The following is a 25,580-nucleotide window of genomic DNA, read 5'->3' as shown; positions in this document are numbered from 1 at the left end:
AACATTACATCATCCATAAAAATGTATGGATTTGTACCTATAAACACTTTTCTGCAACATGTCATTACTCATTACAATACATGTGGCATTTACAGTGAGTGCGACATAGTGTTGGCATACATTTTTATAACTACTTATACATCGTATGTACATGATGTGTTGTGATGATGTTTGATGCGCATGAACATCAGCCAACAGGCAGCTTTGTGATTGGGAAGTTATGCACTGGACAGAAGAGCGCTTGTATCTATTCAAATGACACACTGAAAGCCTCATCACAAGGGAAGCTGTATACAGACTATTGTTCTTTTGACCTGGAATACCAGTCTTTTTTTTGGGGGGGGGGGGGGTGGAGGACTGAGTCAAATACTTAAATTGATTGTGACCCCAATATTTCTGTCAGCTTGGTCTGTCTAAACTGGGACTAATTTATGTTTGGTATAGAAAGATATGATGTATCTCTTCTGGAACGTTCTGGTAAAGTCTAAATATTTGGACAATAAAGTCATAATTCTTAAGGCAAAAGTAAATGAAGTAAAAATTTCTCGATCTTGAGATCTGAATTTAAGAGAATGTCATCATTGTGCAAGAATGTAAAAATATACTAAGAAAATAAAGTCATTTTACGCTTCACAATGTCACTGTGAGCTTTTGTGAGAATTACAATTATCAAAGTTGTAAAAATAAAAAAAAAAGTGTTTTTGCACCACCTTGTGGAGGAGGTGGTACTTCGTATACAAGTGCAATACATTTAATGAATCCATGTAAAATATAGAATACAAAAAATACTGCATATTTACTGGATGTAATACTGACGTTTAGGTCATTACAAAACAATCACGTGTACATCATGCGCACTTAAAGTTGTAAGATGGCGAGAGGAGAGGCCTGGGGCTTGGACCACATACTCTTGTGTGGGGCGTCGAGGTGTCGTCCTCTGCCAGTTGCTTGGTCCTCTCCGCCGATCTGCGCCGCCGCTCGACCACCTCAAGGGCCTTCAGTAGCTGACCGTTCTCCACGTACAAGTCTCGGATCAGCACGTCCGCTCTGGTGTTCTTGTGCACCTGGGAAAAGTCAATCAATGTTAAGCACATTGGCAAATTACACTTTGGGACGATAATCGTCTCGAGAGTAACAGTAGCTATCTTCTCATAATGCACAGAGAATAGGAGAGCAGTCGTGCATTTTATTTTTTGACAATTTTATGCGCGAGAGCACTTTTCACCGGGGAAAAAATAAATACACTATCCCTAGGATAACCCATAAATACCCATGCTGGACTCTGAATGGCAATACAGTGACTGTACGCTTTCACCAAAGAGAAAATCTTTTATCATAATACAGCTGTAGTTGGAATTGCACGAAAACGTGGACTAAACCAACACAGAATCTGAGACATACAAGATGCTTTCACCGGTATTTTTTTAACTCCGTAGCAAACTAAACGGCATCAATCTGAACCAGAATAAAATGTGTAATAAACCAACACATGCATCACAACTTTGTTAAAAAAAAGGTTCTGACCTGCTCTTTGAGCTGAGCCACCTTTTCTCTGAGAAGCAGCTTGACGTTACGTAGCGATGCCTCGATTTCCTTCATTCGTTCCTCCATGCGCTCCATCCGGCTTTCAGGGTCGTCCTAGATAGGAAATAGTTATCAATGCTAATTCTCATTACTGTTATTATTATTAAGACTGAAGTGGGAGCATTTCAAGGAAAAGCAACAACAACAAAACCAACCTGACCTGTATTTGCTGGAAACTTTATTCGATTCCATCACATCATGTCTGTTACATTTCAGAAAAAGAATAATAACATGAAAAATAAAATGGGAGGTAGGAAATTGTGTGGTCAAAAGATTTAAAAAAAAATGTCAGTGGAGTAAAAAAAATATGTACAAATGATCCAGGAACAAGAGCTCATATGTGGGAATTGGGCAATAGGCGCAGGTGAACGGGTAAAAACGAATCCATTCCGTCCTCAGTCATTGGAAGTCGGTGCCCAATGACTTATTTTGGTATTGTTTGTTTTAAAACATTTGTCAATGGAAGCAAGAAAATATGGACCGAATCAATACAGGAACTATTCTTCTAGTTGAAAACTGGAGGACCGGCATATATGAACAGGTAAATCCAAATCCATCCTTTCCCCAATCATTTAAAGTCGGTACCCTAATGATCATCTTGGTAACCTCATCAAAATTAGTCAGTGGAAATGAGAAAATATGTACAAGACCAACCGAGGAGCTCTACCTCTCGGTGAACACCTGGTTGTCGGTCCAAGTAAGAACGTGGCTCAACGGCTAAATCTGAGTCCATACCCTAATGTCACCTTATTTTGGTAACCCTGGCAACATTTGTCACTTGCGATAGGAAACGCTGTACCATCAATATGGGAGGGAAATGTGCAATAAAAAAAAATTAAATACAAAAATCATGGAATCGACCCCCAAAATGAATAAATTAAAGAACATACTCATAAATAATAATAATAATAATAAAACTGTGAACGCATGGCTCGTGTGACGACAACATATATAAATAAATAACTCATTAACATTCAAAATCAACTGAGGTGAGTGTGTGTGTGATAATTTAACAGTTTCTTCTTCTCATCTTGAAAACCCAACAAAAAAAAATAAAAAATTATGATCCACCTTTAGTGGTACAGCAGCAAAACAGGGGAAAAAGTCCCTTATGACAAACAAACAAACAAAAAAACTGCAGCTTGAACAAACATTCATCAACATCATGTGCAAGTCAAATTCTCATAAAAGGCCAAACAAAAAAGAAACCCAGACAGTCGTGGGACCCGTGTAACTAAATATTTTGATGGCGAGCTGAGTCTCGGAAGCTTTGTCATGCCTGATCATTAGCAAACAATCACATTAGCATTATGTGCAGAAAGCATACGCTGCGTTTAATTAAAAGGACTTCCCTCTCTTTTGAGAACAAGAGCATTGAATCAAAACAACACGAAACATTTTCGAGATCATCTCCATTGAAATCCCATTGGGAAACTTTGGCGCCACCTAGCAGCGGTGCAATGCATTGACACGTTCACATATTTGCGTCGTCATCGAGGACGCCCTAAATAAAAAGATAAGTACAGAGCGGCCATCTTGGCAGATAGAAGAAGACAGTGGCGTTAAAGCCCGCCGAGCCGCCGGTAGCCTTCCGCGTTGGTGTGAGCTCGCTGCTCCGCCGCAGCTCCCTGGGGAGAAAAAGGCAGGGTACACTTCACCACAGCTCCAGCCTCGCTAATCTCAAACCAAGCTTTCTAGCGGCTAGTCTCTACCAGTCGGACATTCGGTCTTTTTACGTCAACGATGGCTACAAAGTTTAGCCAACCGGAAAGTCACACCCAAACCAAACCAAACCAGTGCATTACTTTTTCCACATTTTAATATATGGCCAAATTTGAAAAATTATTATGACCTCATGTCAGGGGTTGCCAAGGCAAGTTACTTTGAATGTTATCCGAGGCACAGTTTTTTTTTTTTTCCCCCACCGGATGCCCTTCCTGATGAAAGCCACTCATTTTCACCAACATTTTTTAAGAATGATACATTACAATTTGCTTCAACTTCAGTGCTCAACGGCAACAAGCTGCAACTCTCCAGCCAACCCAGATCCAATCTTCAATCTGCTGGATCAAGTTAATGAACCCAACCTCGGGTTAAAGTAACCCAATCGGCTCAAAATCCACAGCTAACGAGTTAGTGGCATCGGAAAACAATCGGGCATTTTTTTTGTGGCAAAGTAGATGGGACTTCTTGATTTTATTTTTAATTTAATACATTATCAAACAACATTTTTTTTTTTTTACATCACGTTTTCATTAAAGGGTTTTGTGTGTAAAATTTTGAGTGGAGGAAATTTGATTTCTATCCATATTAGAATAAGGCTGTAACATAACAGAATATGGAAAAAGCAAAACACCGAACTGGTGATAAAGTGTTGCTGCTCTACAAGGAGCATAAGAACAATGACAAATTGTGAAGAGATGGAAGTTTGACCACACCAAAAAGTACCGAAACGGAAAATCCAACAGGTGTAAAAGCAAAACACCAAACCCCCCACCAAACAAAACCACACACAATGAACGTGGAGATGGACCTGTGAAACAAGACGAGGACTGCAAACAGAGCATACCATTCAGGAAATATGAAAAATGATTTGCAGGGATTTATTTTTGACATGGGTTCTTTCTTACAATCCTGAACGTATCAGCTAATGGAAGTTGAGTGGAAGGAAGGATGAATGCAAAGTGGATCCTATTCTGATTCCTACATCTCGACATAACATCCAGGTAGTGCCATTATGAGTGACTCTTCGACTCAACACAACAGCATGAAACTTATGTGAGGTGGTTGTGAAAATGCCTCCAAACAGACATCGAATACTCAAATGTGTCACGATCGTATGATCGTACCTGCCCGACGTCGGCGTCTGAACGATGTCCTCTTGCCGTCCTGTGTGGCGACGTCGGCAAGAGTCCGGTGAAGTGAACCTGGTATGACTAACAAAGGGAAAAGAAAAAAACAATTAGAGACATGTAAACTTTTGTGCTCTATTACCACAATAAAAATAAAAAAATATATTTACAAAAAATATTCAGTGAATCACGTTGACTATTTAGGAAAATGAACAAAAAACAGCTTTGTGCCTCATAATTTGGAACCCGGTTTTAATTGAATTGCCAACCTCAAAGAGTTTCGCAGTGAGCCGAGCTATTTCGGCCTTGAGCGCCTCATTTTCCTCCTGCAGCTGTGCATGTCCTTCCTTCGCCGCGAGGTCCTAGTATTAAAACATCAAGCAATGAGATGACAGGGTGTACCAAAAGTAAGAGAACACCTTCTAAATTAACTTGTTTCTCTATTTACAGATGCGGCGAATAATGGTCAATTCGGAAAGATGCAAAACAAAGAAAGCAGGAAGGAAAGAAGGAGGTCAGGAAGGAATAGATGCCAGAAAAAAAAAAAAAAACGGGTCCGAGAAGAAGGAAGGCACAATAAAGTCAGAAAGAAATTATGTAAAAATAAAACGGAGGAAAATGGAAGGAAGAAAAGATGGAAAAATTGCCAGGGAAAAAAAAAAAGTGCCTTGATACCTCGATGAGCAGCTTCTGGGCATCCACTTCCTCCTTGAGGGAGGCGTTCTCCTTCTCCAAGGCTTTGAGCAGCATCGCCTGGCTGTTTTTGTGCTGCTGCTGCTTCAGCGACAGGATGCTGACCTGCGCGCAGTCACACCACGGTTACGTTCACACCCACGCGCAGGATCCAAGCATCGAGTTGGGACTTGAAACCTTGTCGTCTTGTTCCTTCGGCTGTAGCGCGCCGTCTCTTTGGAGCTTCCTGCTGGGACTTTGGATGGGCGACTCGTGCAAGCCCAGCTCCAAAATATGGTTCTTGCGGAGGACAAAGTTGTGAATACAAAGGCACCGTCAGGAGACGGTCCAACAAGTCTTACCTTGTCGGAGGCGTTCTGCAGCTGCTTGCGCAGGACGGCGACTTCCTGGCGGAGTGAATCTCGGTCCTGCTGCATGATGCGCAGATCCGACCGCAGGCAAGCCTTCTGATGACTCAGGGCCTGGAGGGTGTCATCCATGCTCTTCACCTGGGATGTGGAAATAGACAACAAAATAAGTAGGGTGGGGAAGTAAGAAGGAGGAAGCCCAAAAAAGTCTTTACCCGCTCCTGGAATTTAGCTAGCTGTTTGCGAAGACCCCGGGTCTCTTTGGCCGCATCTTTTCGGCCGTCCGTCAGGTGGCTGAGATGATTCTCCATCGAGTCCGCCTCCATCAGCTGCGCACAAAAAGGCGAGAAGCTACGTTGCCACACGCATGAACCGTAGGTATCGTTTGAGTTTGCTCTGGAAAGACAGCAGGAGGTCTTCGACCCGAGGGCCCTACCTTCTCCTCGAGGCCGGACACCTGCCGGGCCAGCTCGGCGTTTCTGTCCTCCAGCCTGGCTGCGTCCTTCACAGCTTTGGTCAACTCGGCCTCCAGAGCGCGCACGCAAGCTGCGAGCTAACAACGCGGGCCGGCTGTTAATCGCGAGGTCAAAGCCGCCGCGTCGCCACGACGACCGCACGCTCACCTCTTTCTTCTCCTCGCCGGTGAGCGCCTCCTGCTTTTCGTCGTCTTTTATCAGCTCGGCCAGCTGCCGCTTGAGCTCGTCCACGTCGGCCAGGCTGCGGGCATTCTTCTCAGCCAGCATCCCGTTCTCGTTGTGAAGTCGCCGGCTTTGCGAGCGAAGGTCGGACATCTGAAACGTGTCGTTAGTGAAAACGTGCCCCAAATGATGTCTTGACCCGGGCCGAACAATTAATCAAATTCAAATCCAAATCTAGAAAGCGACTTGGAGCTCCGATCGACCGCAACTTGTCAATGAAGATCTGCATTCTTATAATTTTGCCTCACCTCTTTGTTGAGATTCTCTGCTAGCTGTTCGGCGGCAACTTTGTCCTGGTTGAGCTGCTCCAGTTGATGTCTGGAAATGGATCATGAGATGCATATTAAATTCCGATCAACAGCAGCGGTTCTCAAAGTTTCTGGATTCAAGGATTCCCTAAAGGGGACAGTCACAATCCTGAAAGCAATTAAACATAACTCATAATTATAATGAGAGTTTTTTTGAGGAACGAAAATAAATCTAAATGTATATGAATGAAGGTAGTTTTGATTTTTTTAAAAGCCGTAGTCTTAGTTTCAAAGAAAAAAAGTCAATCGTTATGATCAGAGCCGAAAAATATTTGGTCAAGAAAATAAAAGTCAGAATCTGATGAATCTTCATTCTCATCTATTCAATCTTTAAAAAAAAAAAAAAAAGACTACTACTTTATAATGTTGACAAAATTTTCCTTTTGTTCTTAAATGACAATTCATGCAGGAATGTCAGATTTGTGTTATATGTCAAAATGAACGTTTTTCAAATTCTCCCAAATTGGTGAAATCTGTTTGTGTTATTAAGCACACCAGTTCCATATGTAGACAATGTTTTTTTTGTTCCCCAAAAAAATTTAGCATCAAAATTTATTGGGTATTATCTTGCAGACCCCACTTGATCCGCAGACCTCAGTTTGAGAGTCACCGATCTGGGAATCTAAGCAGCTAAATAAGTCCGCAAAGCTCCGAATTTAGACAGAGACTTTGCGGTATACTGCCGTAGAAACCAGTCCAAATCGTTGTTTCGGTTCTTGCCACTTTTTGTTGCCTCCCTGCAACTTTGTCTCCGTGCAGTGGGGGCAGCACCACCATCACACACGTGGGATGGATTTAGGAGCAGTTTGGGTTCTAGTCACAGGACTGTCAGGGACATGAGGGGAATGACGGGGATAAAGGGCAGGCCACAGAACTAATCTGGGGACAAGGCTCCAAGGTGGTCTCCACATTACCTATTGGCCCATGTGGTGTCATTCCCGGCTTGCGGCTCTGAGATGCCTTGGTGAAGTTTGGTGGTGTGCACGGCAAACTCACCGCAGCTGTCCTGCACGGGCGAGGACTCAGAAATTCTGCTCTGGGGGAAAGCGGGATCCAAGGTGTTCCTTCGCGTTTCAAACTCAAGGAACAACTCTGAGAGCTTGCGGTTCTCCTGCCGAATCCTGCCGATGTCGTCTGTGAGGGAAACCCGCTCATCGCTCATCCGGCTTTGGAGTCTCCAAATCTTCATTTTGAGCTCGGTGTTTTGCCCCTTCAGGGTGGCGTTCTCGCACACGCAGTCTTCGTAACGAGCTTGAAGCTCCTTCATCTCGGAGGCCTTGACTTGCAGCGCTTTGATGTGCTCCAACAGCAGGAACATTTTGACTTTGAGGCTGTAGTTTTCCTCCAGATACTCGTGGCCCGTTTGGATCTTCTTGCTGCTGTGCTCCAAAAGACTCTGAAGGAGCTCGGTCTTCTGCTGGAGCAAAAGGATCTTCTCCTGAAGGAGAACACTCTCTTCTCTGCTTTGTCGGTATGAAGATTGCAATTCGAAAAGAGTCAAATCCTGGGCTTCATAATCAGCGTCTACATTATTTGGACGAACCTTTGCCTGCTCCCCGTTGAAATCATCCCAGTAAGATTCTGAACCACGATCACCTTTGGCATCGTCTAGAAATTGTTCACAAGGATCCACGATGACCAAGGAACCAAAAGCGGTCTCTGTATCCCACCGATCCTGATGAGAGGGGTTTTCCATGGTAGAGGTGGATTCAACTTCAGATCCACTTTCTTCTTTGCGGTCAACCAAAGCTCCAGAGAGCCCAATTGATGAGTCTTTATCTCGGCACTGAGTGGGTGAGAAAGACTTGGTGTTTCCATCCGTCCCAGGAAACTCGAACTCCGCGCTCATCTGAGCGTTTTCTCCATGACACGGAACAGCTTGAGGGTTGTCGTTAGCTTGCTCAAGATTTGACATTCCAAGGTCATTACAACCCTCGCCAAGAACAGTTGTGTTACGAGTCCATGACGCACGGAGGTCTTGGTTCTCACTTGCATCCACGTTCAGTTGCGACACGTCTTGGTCAGGCTCTTTCGTTGGGTTGCGCTCCTTTTTCAGATCTTCCTCACTGAAGGAATTTTCAGGAATTGATGTCGCAGCAGTTCCTGCGTTCTTCGACTCAACCGAAAACGGATCCTGGCTTCGGCTTTCCTTCAATTTCTCCTCCAGGAGAGCCACCTGTCCCTGAAGCTCCACCCTGTCCAGCTCAAAGTCATCCACTGCCTGTTTGAGAAGCCTCTCGATGTCCTCAATCCTCAGCTTCAAATCGTCACGCTCGGTGAGGAGTAAAATCCTCTCTGCGGTCTGCCGATGGGATATCGAAAGCAGCTCTTGGTATTGCGCCTCCAGCTGCGTGTGGGCGCTCTGGAATTCTTCCCTCTCCAGTCGGAAATCTTCTACCGTTTGGCTGAGGAGGAGTTCGGCATCGTTGGCTTTTTTGTCCGAGTGAGCGAGAAGATCCTCCTTGGCCTGCAGACTCTCCTGGAGTCGGTTGCGCAGATCATTCAGCTGGTGATTGAGCGCCATTTCTTTGGTCTGAGCGGCCACGGCGCCGCTCTCCGCCTGGTGTTGCAACTGCTGGGTCTTTTTCACCATCGCCTGCATGACTTCTCCGTGAATCTTCTCCAATTCGAGCCGTTCTTCTGCCCATTCCCGGTTGCGTTTCTCTGTTCCTTCTTGCATCTTTTTCTGCCATTCTTCAGCATTTTGGAGCGCTCTCTGAAGCTGCTCCTCCCAGTGGAGCTTCTGCTCGGCGTGGTTCTCCGAGAGCTCCCTCAGCTCACTCTGATAGTGCCGTTCCAGTTTCAGAACGTCCGTCTGAAAGCGCGCGGCCGCGGATTCTTGGTCACCCGAGAAACGATCCTCGACTTGCTTGATTTTCTTGGCGAAGCTCACCTCTGTCTGTTGCCTGGACATGGTTATGTAATCAGTGTTAAAGAGCAGAAGACACTTTTTAAAAGGGGTGTGACACGGCTTTGTCGTCGGATAATTCTGGACGGTACAAAGGCAAATGCACACGAAGAACAGTTTAAGTGAAGGACAGGAAGTGTCACTCCAATTTCAGGAGAATGGATACATTTTTAGGGTGTTTTAGTCAGTATTGTTCATTTCCTAAAAACTATAAAACCTTGAAACTGATTTCAAGAGGGCAGTTTTTGCGGTACCGTTACAGCCCTGGTTTCGATTTGTGACGGTACAACAAGCGCATCGTTTTCACACTTGCGCTAAGTGTTTCGGTCTTCTCATATAATTCTAGTCTCAAACACTTTCTGTTCGAAAGGTTGCATTAGTATTCATGAAACGGTGGCACAAAATATCGACGTTGCGATGTATCGCATCGCATCGCCCACGGTACAGTGACATCAGTTTGTGTTGGGTACACCTCAGTAGTACAAATGTCGTCTTTGCGAGCAGCTGAGCAAACTCGGCTTCAAAACGTACGTTGGGGGCGTCATAAACAGAGGGCTCCCCTACATGATGACGGGAATCGTATCATTTCCTCACCTCTCCTGAGCGATGTCGCCCCGTAGCTTATCCAGCATCTCACTGAGCGTGTTCCTCTCTTCTGCATGTTGGACGGTCATCTCTCGCAGGGCCTCCCGGTGGCTCTCTACCTGCAGGTCCGCCAGGCCTTCCAGCCTCCTCTCCAGCTCCTCCTTCTCTGCCTCGTGCTTCTCCCGTTCCTCGTCCAGTCTCTCCTGGAGCATGCCTTCATAGTCCTCCTCCAGCTGCAGCCTCTCCCGCTCCCACTCCTGCTTGAGCTTGGCCTCCCGCTGCTCGTGCTGTTCTTGAAGACGCAGCTTCTCGCTCTCCCACTGCTCCTGGAGCTGGGTCTCCTTGTCCTCCTGCTCCTTGACCAGCCTCAGCATGGCCTCCTCCAGCAGCGCCTGCAGGGACTCGTTGTTCTGCTCGTCCAGGTGAGCTCGCTGCCTCTGCCACTCCTCGGTCAGCCTTTTCACAGTGCGGTCGTGCTCCTCCTCCAAGCCGGACCTCGCCTCATCAAGTCTGGCTGTCAGCTCCTCCTGATGTCTTTGCGTCAGTTGTTCTTTTTCCTTTTCGAAACAATCCATCCAGCTCTTCTCCAACTCGTCCGTCTCTTGCTGGCGTTTCTTCTCCCAGTCCTGCAGTCTGGTTTCCAACTCTTCCATGTTCTTCTTTTCCAGAGCCTTTACCAGACTGGCGTGTTGGTTTCGTAGCTCCTCCATCTCAGCGCATAGGTCTGCCTTTCGCTCTTGCAGGTTCCTCAGCTGCTCCTCCCTTTCCGCCGCGACGGCCTCCACCTCAAGGAGCTGCCGCCGAAGGGTGCTCGTCTCCTCCTCCAGGCGGGTCAGCTCCAGTTCTGCCAGCTCAAGCTGGCTCTGGAGCTCCCGCTCTCGTGACCGAATGGTGGCCAACTCCTCCCTCGAGCCCTGGAACTCCTGTCGGTGCTGGAGGGCCAGTGCCGTCTTCTGGACCTCGTGTTGCTCAACCGCAGCGTTGAATTCAATGATCTGCATCAAGGAAAACAATTTTTGAATGTATTTTTAAGTCTGATTTTAAAATTCCAGAAGATAATTACGTTACAAATATAAGCTATGTGGCTGTTTTGAAAAACATGACATGCAATTTTATCTTTGTTTTAAGCATAGTTTGAGAGTATATTGACAATATATTGCATGTTTATGCACGTATATTACATTAAATTTTTCCAATGTACAGGAAACGTATTCAGATTTGTTCCAAAAAATATATATATATCTTGATCATGCAACATTAAACAATTAAGTGGACCTACTTTGGTCTCCAGCTGGTTCTTCAAGTCATCCATTTGGCGCAAATGCTGCTCCTTTTGCTGCTCCAGCATCATCTCCGCCTCCAGACTCATACTGATGAAGGGATGCACTTCCTCCGATCCGAGGCCCGGGTCCGACTCCACGCCGGGGCTTTTGCTTTCCAGCTCCTCTGAGAGTGGCTGGGGGCAGCGCTGCCGAGTTCGGCCCAAGCTGTGGAAGTCCTGCAGCTGGGACTGCAGCTCATCCACACGATCCTGCAATTCCTGTCCAAATAATCAGCGGTACAGTTTTAGAAATGGACCATAATAGCCTTGTCTGAGCTGAAAGAATAAGTAAACAGCTGTGTTTGTGATCACATTTAGTATTTATTTAAAAAAAAAAAAAGCTGTTCTAGTTCAAAGGCCGTGCACACCTCTCGCTTCATGTTTGCCATGCAATTTCTCTCCTTATCTTTGGAGAAGCAGCATGTTGCTTCTCGAATGGCCTGTTCCAAATCACCGTAAATTGTACATTTCTGATTTCACAGGGCTGCCCAACAATTGTGACAGCAGCCATGTTATTCAGAAGACCCTGTACAGTGCACACAAAAAGGTGGCTTTTTTTTTTTTCGGGATTCCCACGGGATGGAAGTCAAAGTTCCCATTTACGCACGGAATTGGAACGGTATAGGATAAAAAGTTTACGGGAGCAGACGAGAGCTGGATTATCCAGTAGGAAAAAAATAAATAAAATACACATCGGTATGCTACATATTACAGTCAGGTCTATAAATATTGGGAGACTGATGCTTCTCATCTTGTTGGCTCGAAACACCACCAAAGTGGATTTGAAATCATAACGATGAAATAATACCGTATGTCGTAAGCACAGTATTATTTACCCTGCACTGCGCTTCGTAGCCCAGTCGCAACTGCTTAATGCGTTCCTCCTGCAGGAAGAAGTCAGCACTGCCGGGGTCCAGGTCGCCAAACTAAACATCACAGGCAAGACACAAATTTAGTCGAATTGATTTGAAACTTTCCAAAGCGTCTCCCTTTCACGTCTTACCTTCTCTTTCATCACGTTGTCCAAACTTGCCTGCAGTTTTGTCACTTGGCTTTGGGCCTTGGTCAATTGTTCACTGCAGTCCAGCAAGTCCATCTCCAGACGTCTGTTTTCCTTTAAAGACGAAAGTACAACATTCTACGATGCTCTCAGCCTGCATCTGCAAGAAATACCGGCAAATTCGGACCTACCTTGACGGAGATGGAGAGGTGGTCCCGGAGGAAGGACTCATCCTCCTTAATCTTTCCCACCTCGGCCTCCAGTTCCTCGCATTGCTGCGCCGCCTGTTGGCGGATCAGGTCCATCTCCTTCATCAGCTCCGAGCGCACTGCCGCAAGCTTCTCTTGGTGCATCTCCTCGAGCTTCCTGCGCAACGTCCGCACGCCATTCAATTAGTGTACCAATTAATATGAACACCTTAACAGCAGAGGGTGCCTTGAGGAGTCGGATAAAAAAAAATGTATTGGGAGACAAACGCGGAATGTTATTTTTACAATTGAAAAGAGTTCCGAGGTGTTTTGATAAGGCATTGAGACGAAAGCATGGCCAAACCTCACATGGATCAAGAATTATTGACATATTTTGTCAGCGTATTCTTTCGCGTGAAATCTTGTTGCATGGTCGGATCCGCTCAACGCAGTGCGCCAGCGCTCATGTCACGCCACTTAATGCTGGGCCAATGGTGAGTGAGTCAGTGTGAACAACTAAATCACAAAACCCCGCAAAGTTACCTGAGGTTAAGATGATTTGTGCGCTCGATTGACAAGTGATGCTCATCCACCTCAGTGGCCAGCTGGGTTTTCAGCCTTTCCGCCTTTTCCAGGTCCGAGCGGATTTTCTCCTTCTCCCTCAACTCGCCTTCCACGCGCTCACTGACGAAAAACAAAAGGAGAAATACTATAAATCATCCAGCAATACCCGAGAATAAATTTACAACGGTTCGATCTGACGAACAGGAGATGTCTGATTTCTGCTTTGAAACTGGCCAGCGCTGCCTGGTGGATTCCGTTCTTGGTGCCCAGGAGTTCATTTTCCAGCGCGACGGTCAGATCGCAGAGACTGAGCTTGCCCTCAAGGCTGAAATTTAATGCCTGCAACAGAAGAAATTGAATATCACCCGGGTTTTCCTGCATATCCTTTTGACATTCGAGGGCAGTCGCATTGGCCTCATTTCAGGCCACCTATGGCTCTAAAATTAAAATGACTTTTTAATCAATGGCGGTCTAAGGTTGGATATACTTTAATTGCCTACTTTTAAAACAAAATCCACCAGTTCAATTCCCATTAAATATTTTTTAAAATAATCGTCTCATTCATTGGCTATCAATTTTTTTTCTCCTGCAAATCGGAATTGGCATCAGCTTAAAAGAATACACAAAGGTCAAGCCAAAATAATAAGAACAAGTGAGGAAAAGGTTCATTAGCATATGTCACCTGCAGGATCTCAATGCTATTTTCGATGCCTTCCTCCATCCAGGCGTCGATGATGGATTCGACCGGAGTGAAGCCAGTGCCGTCGTCCAGGGTCGAGAACAGACTCATGCCGACGCTGCCCATCAGGGCGCAAGGATTGGCAATCCGCCGGCCCACCTCATCGAAGGGCTGACGCTATCAAGGAAAATGTCAATAGTTGTTAAAGACGGCCTTCGTATACCTTAACAGAAGCTATTCTGGAAAAAAAAGGAACTAAAATTTCCTGCAACTTAATTGAGGAATGTTGGATTTTTGAACTTTTGCGAAAAGTGTGCAATTATACAGAAAGTCCTTTGAGTCCTATAGAGCGTCTGGTGCTCCGGAATGTTGATCAACAGCAATTTTGGAGTTACAATGATCATTGCAGTAAGACCGTTTGCAGGGGTGTGCAAAAACGCAAAGAGCCACTAGAGATTGGAGTTACTGTTTAGGGAGTTAATGGCGAGAGGGAAGAAGCTGTTTGAATGTCTGCCGGTTGTGGTGAATTGAAAGTTCTGAAAGAGTACAGAAACACGAGCTAAAAGGTCCTGGAACCTTTTCAAAAGATTTCCTGGAGCTTTTGGGGAAACAGTTCACATTTGGACAACAGGAATTTATGACCTATAAGAGTTTTGAGCTCATGGAATTTTTGGAGGGACATTTTGCATTTGGACTGCAGATATTGTTACCTAAATATTAAAGCATCAAACACTTGTTGAGTTTCTGCAAGCCCTGTCCCGGACGCTCTGATAGACGGTCGACTTACCTGAGTGGAGTGTTGTCTTTTCAGCTGCCTGTACGGGGTGGAGGCCGACGGGGTGGCGGGCTTGTTGTACTTTAAAACCATGGAAACAAACTCTTGAACGTTGATCCATCCGTCCCCGTTCAAGCCATGGAGTACATCCGCACTCAACTGACAGAGGAAACGCATTTGTGAGAAAGATCAGATAATCACCTTGCCTCAGCTCTACAACGCTCCACAAGAAGAGCTGACAGAAACGCCGTACCCCAACCTGGCTTTGCCCGAGTGATTTCCTTGCTCACCTCCAAGCCTAAATAATCGCATAGGGCGAGCAGCTCCGTGTGGCCGGCGCGTCCCTGCCAAGATATGGCCAACTCTTCGCAGGCTTCCTGGAGCCTCTCCTTCAGAGCCGCCGAAACACATCCTCGAGTCGTACTCGGCTCATCTGGGTTCCACAGATGCATCTGGCCTAAAAAAAAAAAGAGCCGAGGATGCCTTGGTGACCGATATCGAGATCAGGAAATCGTGGCGGGAAACTAGAACAAACCTTCTGCTTCGTACTCCTCCGTGATAGTTTCATTTGCATTGCAGCGCTAGGCGGAGAGAAACAAAAATAAGAATGTGGATGATATAAACGCATTTCACAAACCATTTCACAAGCTACTACTGTACTGCAGATACTTTTCCAGGCACCGCTGTCTGTTTTCTAACTGGAAAAAAAATTGTACAGTCATACGTCAACTTACGAACGTCGCTTCATACGAGATTTTCAAGTTACGAAACGCCTCAACAGGAAAATGTTGCCTCAGCTGGACAATTCACTGGAACTAAATTGTGATTTCAATTTTCTCCTCTCACATTTATAGCTGCTTGCAGCTTTAGTTTGACTTGTTGCTAATTTACACTGTGGTTGATAGATTTAAAGTGTACCTCCGGCGGCCCATTTTGAGATATTGATGGGGAAATGGAGCAATTTTGTCAAGTTTGATAAAAATGTGTTATTTGTGTCCAGTCTCGTATTTGCCAACCGCCCCCCCCCCTGCTTCATTTTAATGAACGGCGGCATGTTGACTGGGCCGTCCCTTGCACCCACGGATCCAGCTGAGCAACTGATTATGTAGAGCAATAAATAAAGCTGCTGCCCAATTTTTCTGTGGGGCAGCTGCTTCTTTCGCTTCAAGCATGAGTTTTAAATGAGTTTCAGGTTGAATGGAGGCTGGAGGCGGAGGTTTTGACTGGGTTGATTTAGTCAGGGGTGGGGGGGGCAACCCCATTGTCTGGAAGGCAAAGAGTGAGGGAATGAAGAACAGATGGGGAATCTGCAAGTGGCCTTTTGATAGAGGGTGTGGAGAAATCCAGACTGAGGAGGGGGAAGAGGAGGGCTGATATGAGTCTTTGTTTCCCAGTACCCTCCTCCATCCAGACAAGCTGAATGTCCTGCCAGGCCTGACCCAGCACTGGTCACTGAGGCATTGTCGTCACCTGGCTTTGTCAAAACTAAAATGACACGCTTCTGTTCATTGTCACCACATGGACATTTGTGCTTCAGGCATCTGGAGTGCAGGGAATATTAAAACACGCGACCCGGGGCTGGAGCAGCCGTCATGATGACCAGCTGACCCGTCTTTGTCAACATTTGAGTTCCTTAGGAACTCAGCATCTTCCATCTGTCTACTATATGTGGTTCAAAACTTGGACAGAGACGTTGTTGAAGGAAACCCGTAATGGGCAAAATTTAACAACTATGAATAATTTAGGGCCTATTTCAGACCCTTGAGGTACTCCTTGTATTATTTCAGATTCAGATTTTCAGTTTCTGGACATCCACAGCAAACTTGATGTTGCTCAGCAAAAACGGCCTTGTGGGCTGAATTTTCAAGACACTTGGTGTAGCTCCCACCTTATTCACTTCAGAGTTTTGTGAGTTAATGTGAGTCGATCTTTGCAGACGTAAGGAAAAAAAAAAAAACCCTCAGATCCTTCACAATTTAGCATTGCTAATCTGTCTAGTACACATGGTTAAAATTTGGTGGCAATCAGACAAAATTGCCAAAAAGGGACCAGTAAAATTCACGGAAAAGCCTAAAATTGCCACTCCAAATCAAAGGGGCAGAAACCAACCATCAACTAGCAGAATCTTGTCACTGGGAAAAAAAAAAGCCCTAAACTCACGTTTGATTTATTCTGCTCTACTTTTACTTCAACTAAAGTCAAACTCTTCCCTTCATCAACACCAAAACGATGCCCCATTTCTCCATTGGCCAATGTGACGAGGTCTCAGTAAATGTCAGGAGCTTAGGCCTGCCTTGGCATCTGTCAAGTCACTTGTATGCCAGCAATGAGCGCGGGATTATCCACCAAGAAGATCAACAAGCTCAGCATTATGAGTCAGACACAGAGAACATCCAGGAACCCCCAAGGCCAGCGGAATCACTTGCAGTCAAATGTTAAATCCAGAAAAAGATGTTTGCCACAGAAGAGCATTTAATAACATCCCGAAGAAGCACAAGACATCAACAACCTGATCTGTCATAAGAATCGCAACATGAAATGGAATTTGGAATGTTAAATTTAAATTACAGTGCATCGGGATTGACAAAAATGGATCAAATCTGGATCAAATTTAGTTTGATGTTATGTTTCAAAATTACATTCAGGATCCAACAGAAGAACCAAATAAGATCCCACATCAAGACAACAAAATTCGAAGCTGAACTGATGAGACTTGACAAAGATGGAGTGTACTGTGGAAACAAGTGTAAATGCTGTTTTACGGCTTGAGTTAGCTATTCCTTGGTTCAATATTTTGATTTGATTCCATTCCATTCCGAATCTGGATACATTTTTTTGCATTACGGCTTCAACGTTTCATCTGGTTCCAATGGAACAATTTGTTATAAGATCCTGCATGAGCACAAGAAAAGTACAACTGGATCAAATGAGATTTGAAATTCCTGCCAAATATATATTCTGGATCACATCTGTCGTGAAGTGATTTGGACACCAAAGCTACTAATCTTCTCCTGGATCCAAAAGGAAGAACCCCAAATTAATTAAAACAAAATTAAAATTTCATACGATGCGATTTGAAATGGCCGAAAATCTGGATCAGCTCCAGATTCAGTTCGCTTTGACAACTTAGTTCGACCTCGATTTGAGTTTAGCCCACTCCTGACATTTTTGTTGAAATTGTGGACTTTCCAAAAATTGGTATTAAGAGAAGATTCGATATCATTCAGATCATGATAGAAACATTTTTGCATCATCGTGAAAGATTAAGAGAACACTCGCTACGCAAACATTGCGGCTTTGTGACGATTGTTCGTGGCTAACCACACCCAACCAATTACACTTGGCGCTTTATTTACAGAGTTGATGCAATGACAAGGCTGCGTTAAACCTTCCTGCTGCATTTTGCGACGAGCTGATTAGCCAAGAATAACTCCTCACCACATAGTTATGGTCCATATGAGGGCGGGGGGGAGATAAGAATGGCATCCGAGGTGCGAGTGCGTTGCTTTTTTACCTCACGTTTCCTTGGAACAGCCGAGTCATCGCTGTCCTTGGTGTCCTCGCCGCCTGTGGTGTCTTCGCCTTGATTGTGCTCGTCTTCGCAAAAGTCTAAAATGGCGTTGGCCGATTCGGGCTTGGAGCGACGGCCGTAACGTTTGCTGCCCTTCACAAACTTTGGTTGGATATCGGGTGACTCTGACGACAAAGAATAGAAACGAGGCTTCACGCAATCAGGATTTTGGAGACGATCGGCAATCAGCAAGTCAAAAAAAACAAGATGGACCATTATTTACCGGCCCAGCCCCCAAATAGCAAGCCTCAAAATACCTTTTTTTTTTGAAGGGCAGTTTTTTGCTCACCAGTGACGTCATTTGAGGAGTCACTTTGTAATATTGAGGAACAATGCCGGTGAGCCGAAACAAGGGTGTTGAGTTCAACAATAAACATATGACAAAAATAACTATTGAGTATTTCATTTCAGGGACTTGAAGTGGAAATATCAGACAAATCTGATTATTACCTGGTCTGGACGGGACTTCCCGTTGCGCTCGGGGAGCCTCGATGCCGGATGACAACACCAGAATCAGCGCATCCCTGAACTGCTCAAAGTCAACCTGCGATGGGATTTCGCGACAAGAAGCAAATCTATGTAAACAATTCCAAATTCAGTAAATTCCAGGGGGGGGGGGGGGGGGGAGGCGCGACGACGAGTTCAGGTTGACCGCATATTTCTGCTTTTCTGCTGCTGGACACCGAGCCGTTTTTTTTTTTTTTTTTTTGTGCGGTGCCGGCTGGCGTCTGCCGCTTTTGGGCTTCATTGTTGGATTGTTGTGAGCGGGCAATCGGGTCACTCACCCCTTTACCACCACCTAGCCGAGAACACTTCCCCCCCCACCCTGGTTATTCAGCCTGCACACGCTGCTAGACAATAGTCAAGAGGTCTGTGCGCACGCTTCCAGATAATCTCGGGCTCAATGAATGGAAAACTCTGGTCCGCATTCTCCCCTTGCTGTGCTACGTTTGAACAGATGTGGACACAGTAACTGGTTCAGACTGTTTACTTACCAACCGGTTTACCGTGTATGCTCGTATTTTACTAACAGTCCAGATACATTCTTCAAGTTTAATCGAAGCTTATTCAATCATTGACCGGGCTTATTTGCACTTGGTCATTGCCATTCTGGTGATTAAGATTTGCCCAATTCCCTTTTTTTTTTTTTTTTAATTTCACATGTCAAAGAAAATATGGTCATGCATGCTTTTCCTTGGACGGACACATTCTGCATCCCCACAATAAAGATTTGATCAACTTCCTTTTTTTTGTTTGTTTCATACCAAAATAAAAAACCTGGAATGAAGAAAAAAAAAAAAAAAGAATGAGATATCAGCTCGTAAAATCTTAGGAGCTATTTTTGTTGTCATCATTTTAGTTGTCTGAACAAATGTATTCTTTCCATGCATATAAAATCAAGAAAACTGAAGAAACAAGGGTGGTCTAATTTTTTTTCCCCCATGACTGCACAGTCTTCACCGAACCTTTGGTTGTTTGCATTCATTTGACCAATTTCACCCTCAAAGCATCCGTGTGTGCTGATGATAGATTGTTCGGTTGTCGTGACGACGGACGCTGCAGCGAGAGCTGGTGGAGGCCCATATTATCTGAAGAGGTTTATTCAAAAAAGGGGGCGGGGGGAAAGAGAGAAATGGATAGCCTTTCTGTCCAAATGATCTGACGTGTAATGAGCAAACAGTAAGACTGCATCATTCATCGATTTGAAAACTACATTGAAGTTTTTCTTTTGTCATGGTGACTATTTTTATTGCACCTATATTTTTTTTTAGCCACATCCAAAGTCCAAAGCCCGGCCTCACTGATGTGCACTGCTTACATGACCAACATGATTGATGAATGATTTTGAAAAATAATTGCAATCCTACCCCCCCCGCCTTGCAGCAAATCCAAAGAGCACTTATTTGAACACTGTCATTTGTTTTTTGATACAAGCAAATAAGAGAAAACATTAAAAATCATCAATTGCAATTTAGTGAGAAGTGAAAAAAACGTCTGAAATTTTATTTTCAGGCTATATTGACTACCCCTAACATGGATCACATGACAACAGCTAGCATCACAGTTATGGGATAGGACACGAGTACTTGGGCCACATACCCTGTCTGTGATGCGGTCCCGACCCTGCAGCAGCGCGTCAAGTAGGGCCGGGGCCACGTCCTCCAAGTGCAGTGACAGGCAGAGGTCGGCCAGCTCCTCCGGGCACAGTGAGCCACAACCACTAGCGTCGAAGCCATCAAAAACTTCCTTCAGGCGCTCCTCATACTGGTCCTGCTCCAGGACGTCATCCATTCCACAGGACAGCAACCTGCCCTGCCAACGCAAGACAGAGAGAGAGAGAGAGAGAGAGAGAGAGAGAGAGAGAGAAAAAAACAAAACAAAAAAAGCTTATTTTATGGCATATTAGCCGAAAAGTGACTGGTGACAGGTGTAAATAGCTCAAATGTAGAGTCACTACCCAATTGTGGTGGAAAGATACTCACTAAACATAGCGGAAACATCGATCTTTGTTCTGGAGTGCCGCATACACACACACTGATTCAGCCTCATTAGCTGTGCAGGCTTTGGCTAATCCAATTACAACTGATTAGCCACTCTGGCTAATTGAGAGTTGTGGCCAAAATCTGACACTGACAATGACTCTGAACTAGTAGGGCTGGGCGATTAATGAATTTGATTGAATAATGAAGATTTTTTTTGTTTTGTTTTGTGTCTAATGCGTTATGCTGACACGAACAACTGGGCTGTGAACAGAGAAGAGCTAGTTAAGAAAAGCCAGTGGTCAGTGGTGGAAACTTTTAGCGACTATTTAAAAAAAGAAAAAAAGCAACCAACAATCTTAAATCCTGCTAATTAACAGACAACACGGACAGAATCATTGCCATCGTTAATGATGTCATGCGAGATAGTAAAGTGTTTAATTGTTTATGTTGCTTGTTGCCTTTATGAAAAATAACAATCAGAGACAATTTTTAAAAATGTTTTTTTTCTTTAAAGATAACGTGACTTTAAAAAAAAAACGACGACAATCAACACATTGTATACATGCACAGGATCAAGACTATTCCTGCCGGTCCACTTTTCCAGCTGCTCACCATCAAGCACTCTCAACCAGGTGCCTCCCCAACGCACAAGGAGCAGAGGGGGTACCCATTCATTCCACAATGGGGGTTGTCTACAAAGCCGACATCAGTATTCTACATGTGCACCATTGAGTAGCTCTCAGGATGCCAGATAATCACAGATGATGGCCGATTGGAGGCAAGAAGAGTCTTTTTACCTGGAAGACTGACAGCTGGTGCGGGTCAAAAGTAACCCAAAGTAAAGCATTCAACTTATTGCGAAGCCAAAACTGCATGAAAATGCTGTTAACGTCACACTTAAAATGGGTTAATGCCAAGGACATTGTTCGACCAAACTGCTGCATTCAAATGGAATACACCTCGTGTATTTACTTGCTATATTGTGTCAAAGAAAGCGGAAGAGGTTATTAGCTTAGCTTGAGGTCTTACGTTATGCGCTATGCTAGCCAACTCACTTTTTTTTTTAAGACCCTTATAGGCCATTGAACTTCCTGGTTGACTTTTAGTACAGATTTCCAAGCCAAAAAGTGCTACTAAACATTATTTTTGCCTTAAAAATATGAAACTTCTGCCCTTAAAGGCCAACGTACTTCCTGGTTTGGTGACGAATGTACCAAATTAACTTTTTGCTTAAAAAAAAATGTAGTCCCTTAAAAGCCAGTGTAATTCATGGTTGAGAAGCACACGGAAGTAACATTTTGCCAGGAAAAAAAAAATTGATGTAGGTCGTTCATAAATATGTGCATTTGATCTTCCTTTTTTCACCATTGTTTCAACTTTGAACATTGTAATATTCAATCGATAATATTAACTCTACCAATTCACATAATGAAATTGGTACAGCAAAAGGTTTGTCGCTCATTCAGCAGGCATATGGTCCACACAGTCAAAATAACTTGTCGGTTTCAAGTTCTTCAGACGCAAGCAGTGAGAAGTTAACATATTTTATCAGACAGGCCTTGTGTAAACAACATACTACAAAAAGGAACAAGATACCAAATATGGGGCGATCGTTTTATTGAACCTGTGTGTGGATGTGAAAGACCAGACGCGCATTAATTCGACAACTCATCGATTATCATATTAATCGACAGCTATTTTGATTATCCATGAATTGAACTTTAGAACAATGATCAACATTTTGCATTTGCTCACATATTACAAACCAATTCAGGAATTTACTCATATTTTGTGTCTGGGCATATTATGTACTATTTGAAAGAAAGTCTTGTTTTTAAATAAAGGGAACATCATTTTTTTTAAAAATCCGGTGTATTAATCAGTTCACACCCTTAGAAATTATCCTGATATCTTGCCGATTCTATCTATCAAGATACTTTGCCAACTTCAAATTGGCCTGTTCAGTGCGTCTGTTAACACAAGAAGAATAGGGGTGGAGAGTGACCTTTAACTGATAAAATAAATAACCATCCAATTTGCCAGGCAAAATGTTAATTTGCAGGAAGTTATTAGCTCAGCCCCTGTAGTGCAGACATCGTGTGCTTTAAAACTGGCCTTTAAGGAACTGAAGTTGAGCCCCTCGTTTTTTTACTTGTTTCAATCAAACAATTCAACAATCGTACAACACGTATCAGCTCGTTTAAGGAGGCAAAATTCATCACCACTTGACTTTTGTTGCGGTTCTTAAACAAATATGAACAAATAAGACACAGACACTTACCTAATTCTCCAAACTTGAAAAAAACGCCCCTGCGTGTCCAACCGAGGGGTGAAAAAAAAAAAACTCAAACGCTAAAACGAAACTTTTTTTTCTACATGCCCTCCACACAAGGCGCGTCGCGGTTTCATCGATATCAAAACCTTGAAAGTACGATACGATTATGCGTTCGAAATGTAAAAGTGCTTTCAACCGCGAGACAGGATGTGTTTGTCGGCAGGGTTGGGCGGCTATTTGAGAGTGAGTACCATCCTCCTTCGGCGGCGGCTTCTGGAGGATTTTGAAAAGCAGATCATGGAGGAAAAGGCGGAGCCTTGTACGCTCAAGCCAGCCCTGATTGGTCAAAAGTGTACAGTCCAAACAATGAACTCGCCCTCTTTTCCGTGGAAACTTTTTTATACAAGTGCTCCACTTGAGAAATAAAACATAATTTACGCAAAATTTAATCTGGTTTGAAATTAATGTGCAACATGGTACATTAAAATCGAGTTTAAAATCTGTGTTTAAAATCAGAGCTGCCTAACCCGCCTCTTCTGTGCTACTCTTTCTCACTATTGGTTATTGACAACGTCAATCAAAACTATTTCGTCCAATCCGCTTAATCTTTTCTGTCTTGACAGGAAATGCTTCAATTGCGGAGTTTGGTTCCAAACTATTATCCGACGTAATACAGTTTTCAAGAACAATTTGAAGGTACTTATGAAAAATATGTTTTATCCTTTTAAACATTACTACTAGGGTGCTAGAAATGTTAAATGGCATTCATGTTGAATTTTCTCAGCGCTTTAAAAATCTGCCTACAAGTTACTTTCACCTTGTTTCGTTTTTATGCGGTAAAATGGGTGCAAAACATTGCTGCTTGGGGGGTCACCATGTCAGCTTTAAAATAGCTGAGTAAATATATAGTGGCTAAAAGAAAATTTCCCATCATGCCTTTTGGTATGAACGAATAAATACATAAATAAACAAACAAATAAACGAACATAATCCCAACTCATCTTTATTTATTTATACAGCACCTTCACAACAGCTGAGACAAAGCGCTTTACAGCATTAACAATAATACAATACTGTTTACTTGTACTTGTATCTCGCTCTCTTTTACTCCCCCTACGAAAATTCCAGGTGTAAACTTGATCAAGCTGGTGGACGCAATGAAGGTAATATCCTTCCTGGTGCTTGTCTATGTGACAGTGCCATTCACCATCTACCTGTGCCCTTGGATACTGGATTATGCCATTTTTGCTCACTTGCGTAAGGACAATTTCCAACTTCATATCTATTAGCGATTTGATTTATTTTATTGTTTTTGTATGAATTATTTTTGTTCCATGTACAGCACTTTGTAGACAGCAGTGGTTGTTTTCAAGTGCTCTACAAAGACAGTTGGGTTGAGTTAGTCCACTGCTAATAACAAAAATGCTAACCTTGTGCACTGTCATCTGTAGTGAGGCTTCCATATTTGGTGGATCTCAACCATCCAGAATACGTGCTTAACCACACGTGCAACTTCTACCTGGACCCGGAGGAGGGCGTCCGTGTGGGTGTATGGTAGCTACCAGTATCTCTTTCAGAGTAGCAATACTCTTTAAAAAATAAATAAAAAAAGCTCTGCACCTTCTGAAATTGTTTGTTTGCGTCTCCCTGAGGCACACGCTCCCTGCCAGCCAATGGGATGAGGCGGCAGGGAGAGGCCCCGACTGGTACCGCAAGGCTCTGGGAGATGGAAGTCCTGTTATCATCTATCTCCATGGTAACGTGGGCACCAGGTAACCGTAGAGGCACTTCGATGCCCCTTAAATGAGCCCGGAGGGAATTCCACAGGGTTTATGCACAGGTGACTCTGAAATCTGTTTGTTTTCAGGGCCAAAAATCACAGGGTGCAACTGGCAAAGGTTAGTTTTGAAATGAATCATTCACATTTTTGTAAGATTTCAGCTAATTTATGAATGAAATTTTGCAGATTTTAAGCTCCGCAGGGTTCCACGTCCTGTCTTTGGACTACAGAGGTATGATCAGATTCATGATTTTACATCTTGCCCCATATTCAGGTACTGTATCTGATGAGAACTGCTAAAATGTTAGCATGCTAACCTTTGCTATGCTAACGTATAGCAAGCTAGCAACCTGAGTTGGCCTAATGAAAGCACCTCGGAACGCTAACATGCTCAGAGTTGCTATCTTAACATTTCAATAGCAAGATTGCAAAGTGAGTCACAAGGACTCAAGACAGATCGATAACAAAACGACTTTTTAATTAATCGTCAATTTCCATGACTTCCTTATGGGAAACGGATTTTGTGCGATGTAGGCTTCGGCGATTCGACAGGGGAGCCGAGCGAACGCGGGATGACCACAGACGCCTTCCACCTGTACACATGGGTGAAGCAGCACAGTGGGGGGTCTCTGGTGTGTCTGTGGGGGCACTCACTCGGTTCCGGGTAAGTTTCTCCTCGAAAATGTTTTCATGGTGTAAGTGGCTCGAAGGGAGTTATCGTTTTTTGTTTTTCTTGAAGGGTTGCGAGCAACACCGCCGTAAAGGTGCAAGAGCAAGGTGGGTTGTGTGGGTTTTCAGTCATCATTTGACATCAAGTACTACCGAAAAAATACTCAGCCACTGAATCATGCAGTTTGGATGCATAAATATCGGAAGAAGGCACAAAAGATAAGAAAATTACAAAAGTTTAGAGCTCATTTCACTCTTCATAAAAGAAGCTACAAAGTACTGTATATACAGGTGTTTTAT

At 44.0% G+C, this 25,580-nt stretch overlaps 3 protein-coding genes across 5 annotated transcripts in view; 1 reads left to right on the top strand and 2 right to left on the bottom strand.

Moving 5' to 3' along the window:
* Window positions 1–684: 684 nt before the first annotated feature.
* nin (ninein (GSK3B interacting protein)) lies at window positions 685–23,102 on the bottom strand. 3 transcript variants are annotated; one of them, XM_019872464.1, is made up of 26 exons: window positions 22,838–23,102; window positions 20,174–20,386; window positions 18,524–18,617; window positions 18,017–18,198; window positions 15,038–15,083; window positions 14,793–14,959; window positions 14,515–14,661; window positions 13,731–13,898; window positions 13,251–13,387; window positions 13,028–13,168; window positions 12,488–12,662; window positions 12,300–12,410; window positions 12,133–12,222; window positions 11,255–11,515; window positions 9,985–10,970; window positions 6,423–6,492; window positions 6,100–6,267; window positions 5,913–6,029; window positions 5,692–5,805; window positions 5,471–5,617; window positions 5,307–5,408; window positions 5,112–5,234; window positions 4,706–4,798; window positions 4,434–4,520; window positions 1,525–1,638; window positions 685–1,064 (listed from the first exon to the last, which is right to left on the bottom strand). In XM_019872464.1, the coding sequence occupies exons 2-26, from the start codon at window positions 20,363–20,365 to the stop codon at window positions 849–851; spliced, it is 4,248 nt and encodes a 1,415-aa protein (XP_019728023.1). In that variant the 5' UTR covers window positions 20,366–20,386; window positions 22,838–23,102; the 3' UTR covers window positions 685–848. The 3 variants fall into 3 exon arrangements, with proteins under 3 accessions (XP_019728023.1, XP_019728024.1, XP_019728026.1); XM_019872465.1 differs by lacking the exons at window positions 685–1,064; window positions 1,525–1,638 and adding an exon at window positions 1,741–3,212; XM_019872467.1 differs by lacking the exons at window positions 685–1,064; window positions 1,525–1,638; window positions 4,434–4,520; window positions 4,706–4,798 and having other exon boundaries at window positions 5,205–5,229; window positions 5,300–5,408.
* On the bottom strand, window positions 7,053–9,633 carry LOC109517344 (ninein-like). The gene has a single exon (XM_019872471.1). The coding sequence runs from the start codon at window positions 9,394–9,396 to the stop codon at window positions 7,393–7,395; it is 2,004 nt and encodes a 667-aa protein (XP_019728030.1). The 5' UTR covers window positions 9,397–9,633; the 3' UTR covers window positions 7,053–7,392.
* A 325-nt stretch (window positions 23,103–23,427) lies between the features above and the next one.
* The window catches only part of LOC109517345 (monoacylglycerol lipase ABHD12), a 3,508-nt gene continuing 1,355 nt past the window's right edge, over window positions 23,428–25,580 (top strand). Inside the window, exons 1-8 of the mRNA XM_019872472.1 lie at window positions 23,428–23,527; window positions 23,960–24,088; window positions 24,283–24,385; window positions 24,484–24,603; window positions 24,699–24,729; window positions 24,798–24,843; window positions 25,146–25,275; window positions 25,351–25,388. Of these exons, the coding sequence (XP_019728031.1) occupies window positions 23,989–24,088; window positions 24,283–24,385; window positions 24,484–24,603; window positions 24,699–24,729; window positions 24,798–24,843; window positions 25,146–25,275; window positions 25,351–25,388 (568 nt within the window). The 5' untranslated portion in view covers window positions 23,428–23,527; window positions 23,960–23,988. The remainder of the gene's footprint in view (window positions 23,528–23,959; window positions 24,089–24,282; window positions 24,386–24,483; window positions 24,604–24,698; window positions 24,730–24,797; window positions 24,844–25,145; window positions 25,276–25,350; window positions 25,389–25,580) is intronic.

Source organism: Hippocampus comes, unplaced genomic scaffold (assembly GCF_001891065.2).
Source record: "Hippocampus comes isolate QL1 unplaced genomic scaffold, H_comes_QL1_v1.1 scaffold92, whole genome shotgun sequence".
NCBI lineage: Eukaryota > Metazoa > Chordata > Actinopteri > Syngnathiformes > Syngnathidae > Hippocampus > Hippocampus comes.
Note: the sequence above shows the minus strand (reverse complement) of the source record. Positions and strands in the feature narration are given on the sequence as shown.

Bases quoted from the DNA above. Each gene is read 5' to 3' on its own strand.
- nin (XM_019872464.1), bottom strand. From the start codon at position 20,365: ATGGATGACGTCCTGGAGCAGGACCAGTATGAGGAGCGCCTGAAGGAA. The intron at 6,493-9,984 runs GTGAGGAAATGA...ATCCATTTCCAG, and splicing joins GGCGACATCGCTCAGGAGAG to ACATCAACTGGAGCAGCTCA. The intron at 1,639-4,433 runs GTACGATCATAC...TTTCCTATCTAG, and splicing joins CAGACGCCGACGTCGGGCAG to GACGACCCTGAAAGCCGGAT.
- LOC109517344 (XM_019872471.1), bottom strand. From the start codon at position 9,396: ATGTCCAGGCAACAGACAGAGGTGAGCTTCGCCAAGAAAATCAAGCAA.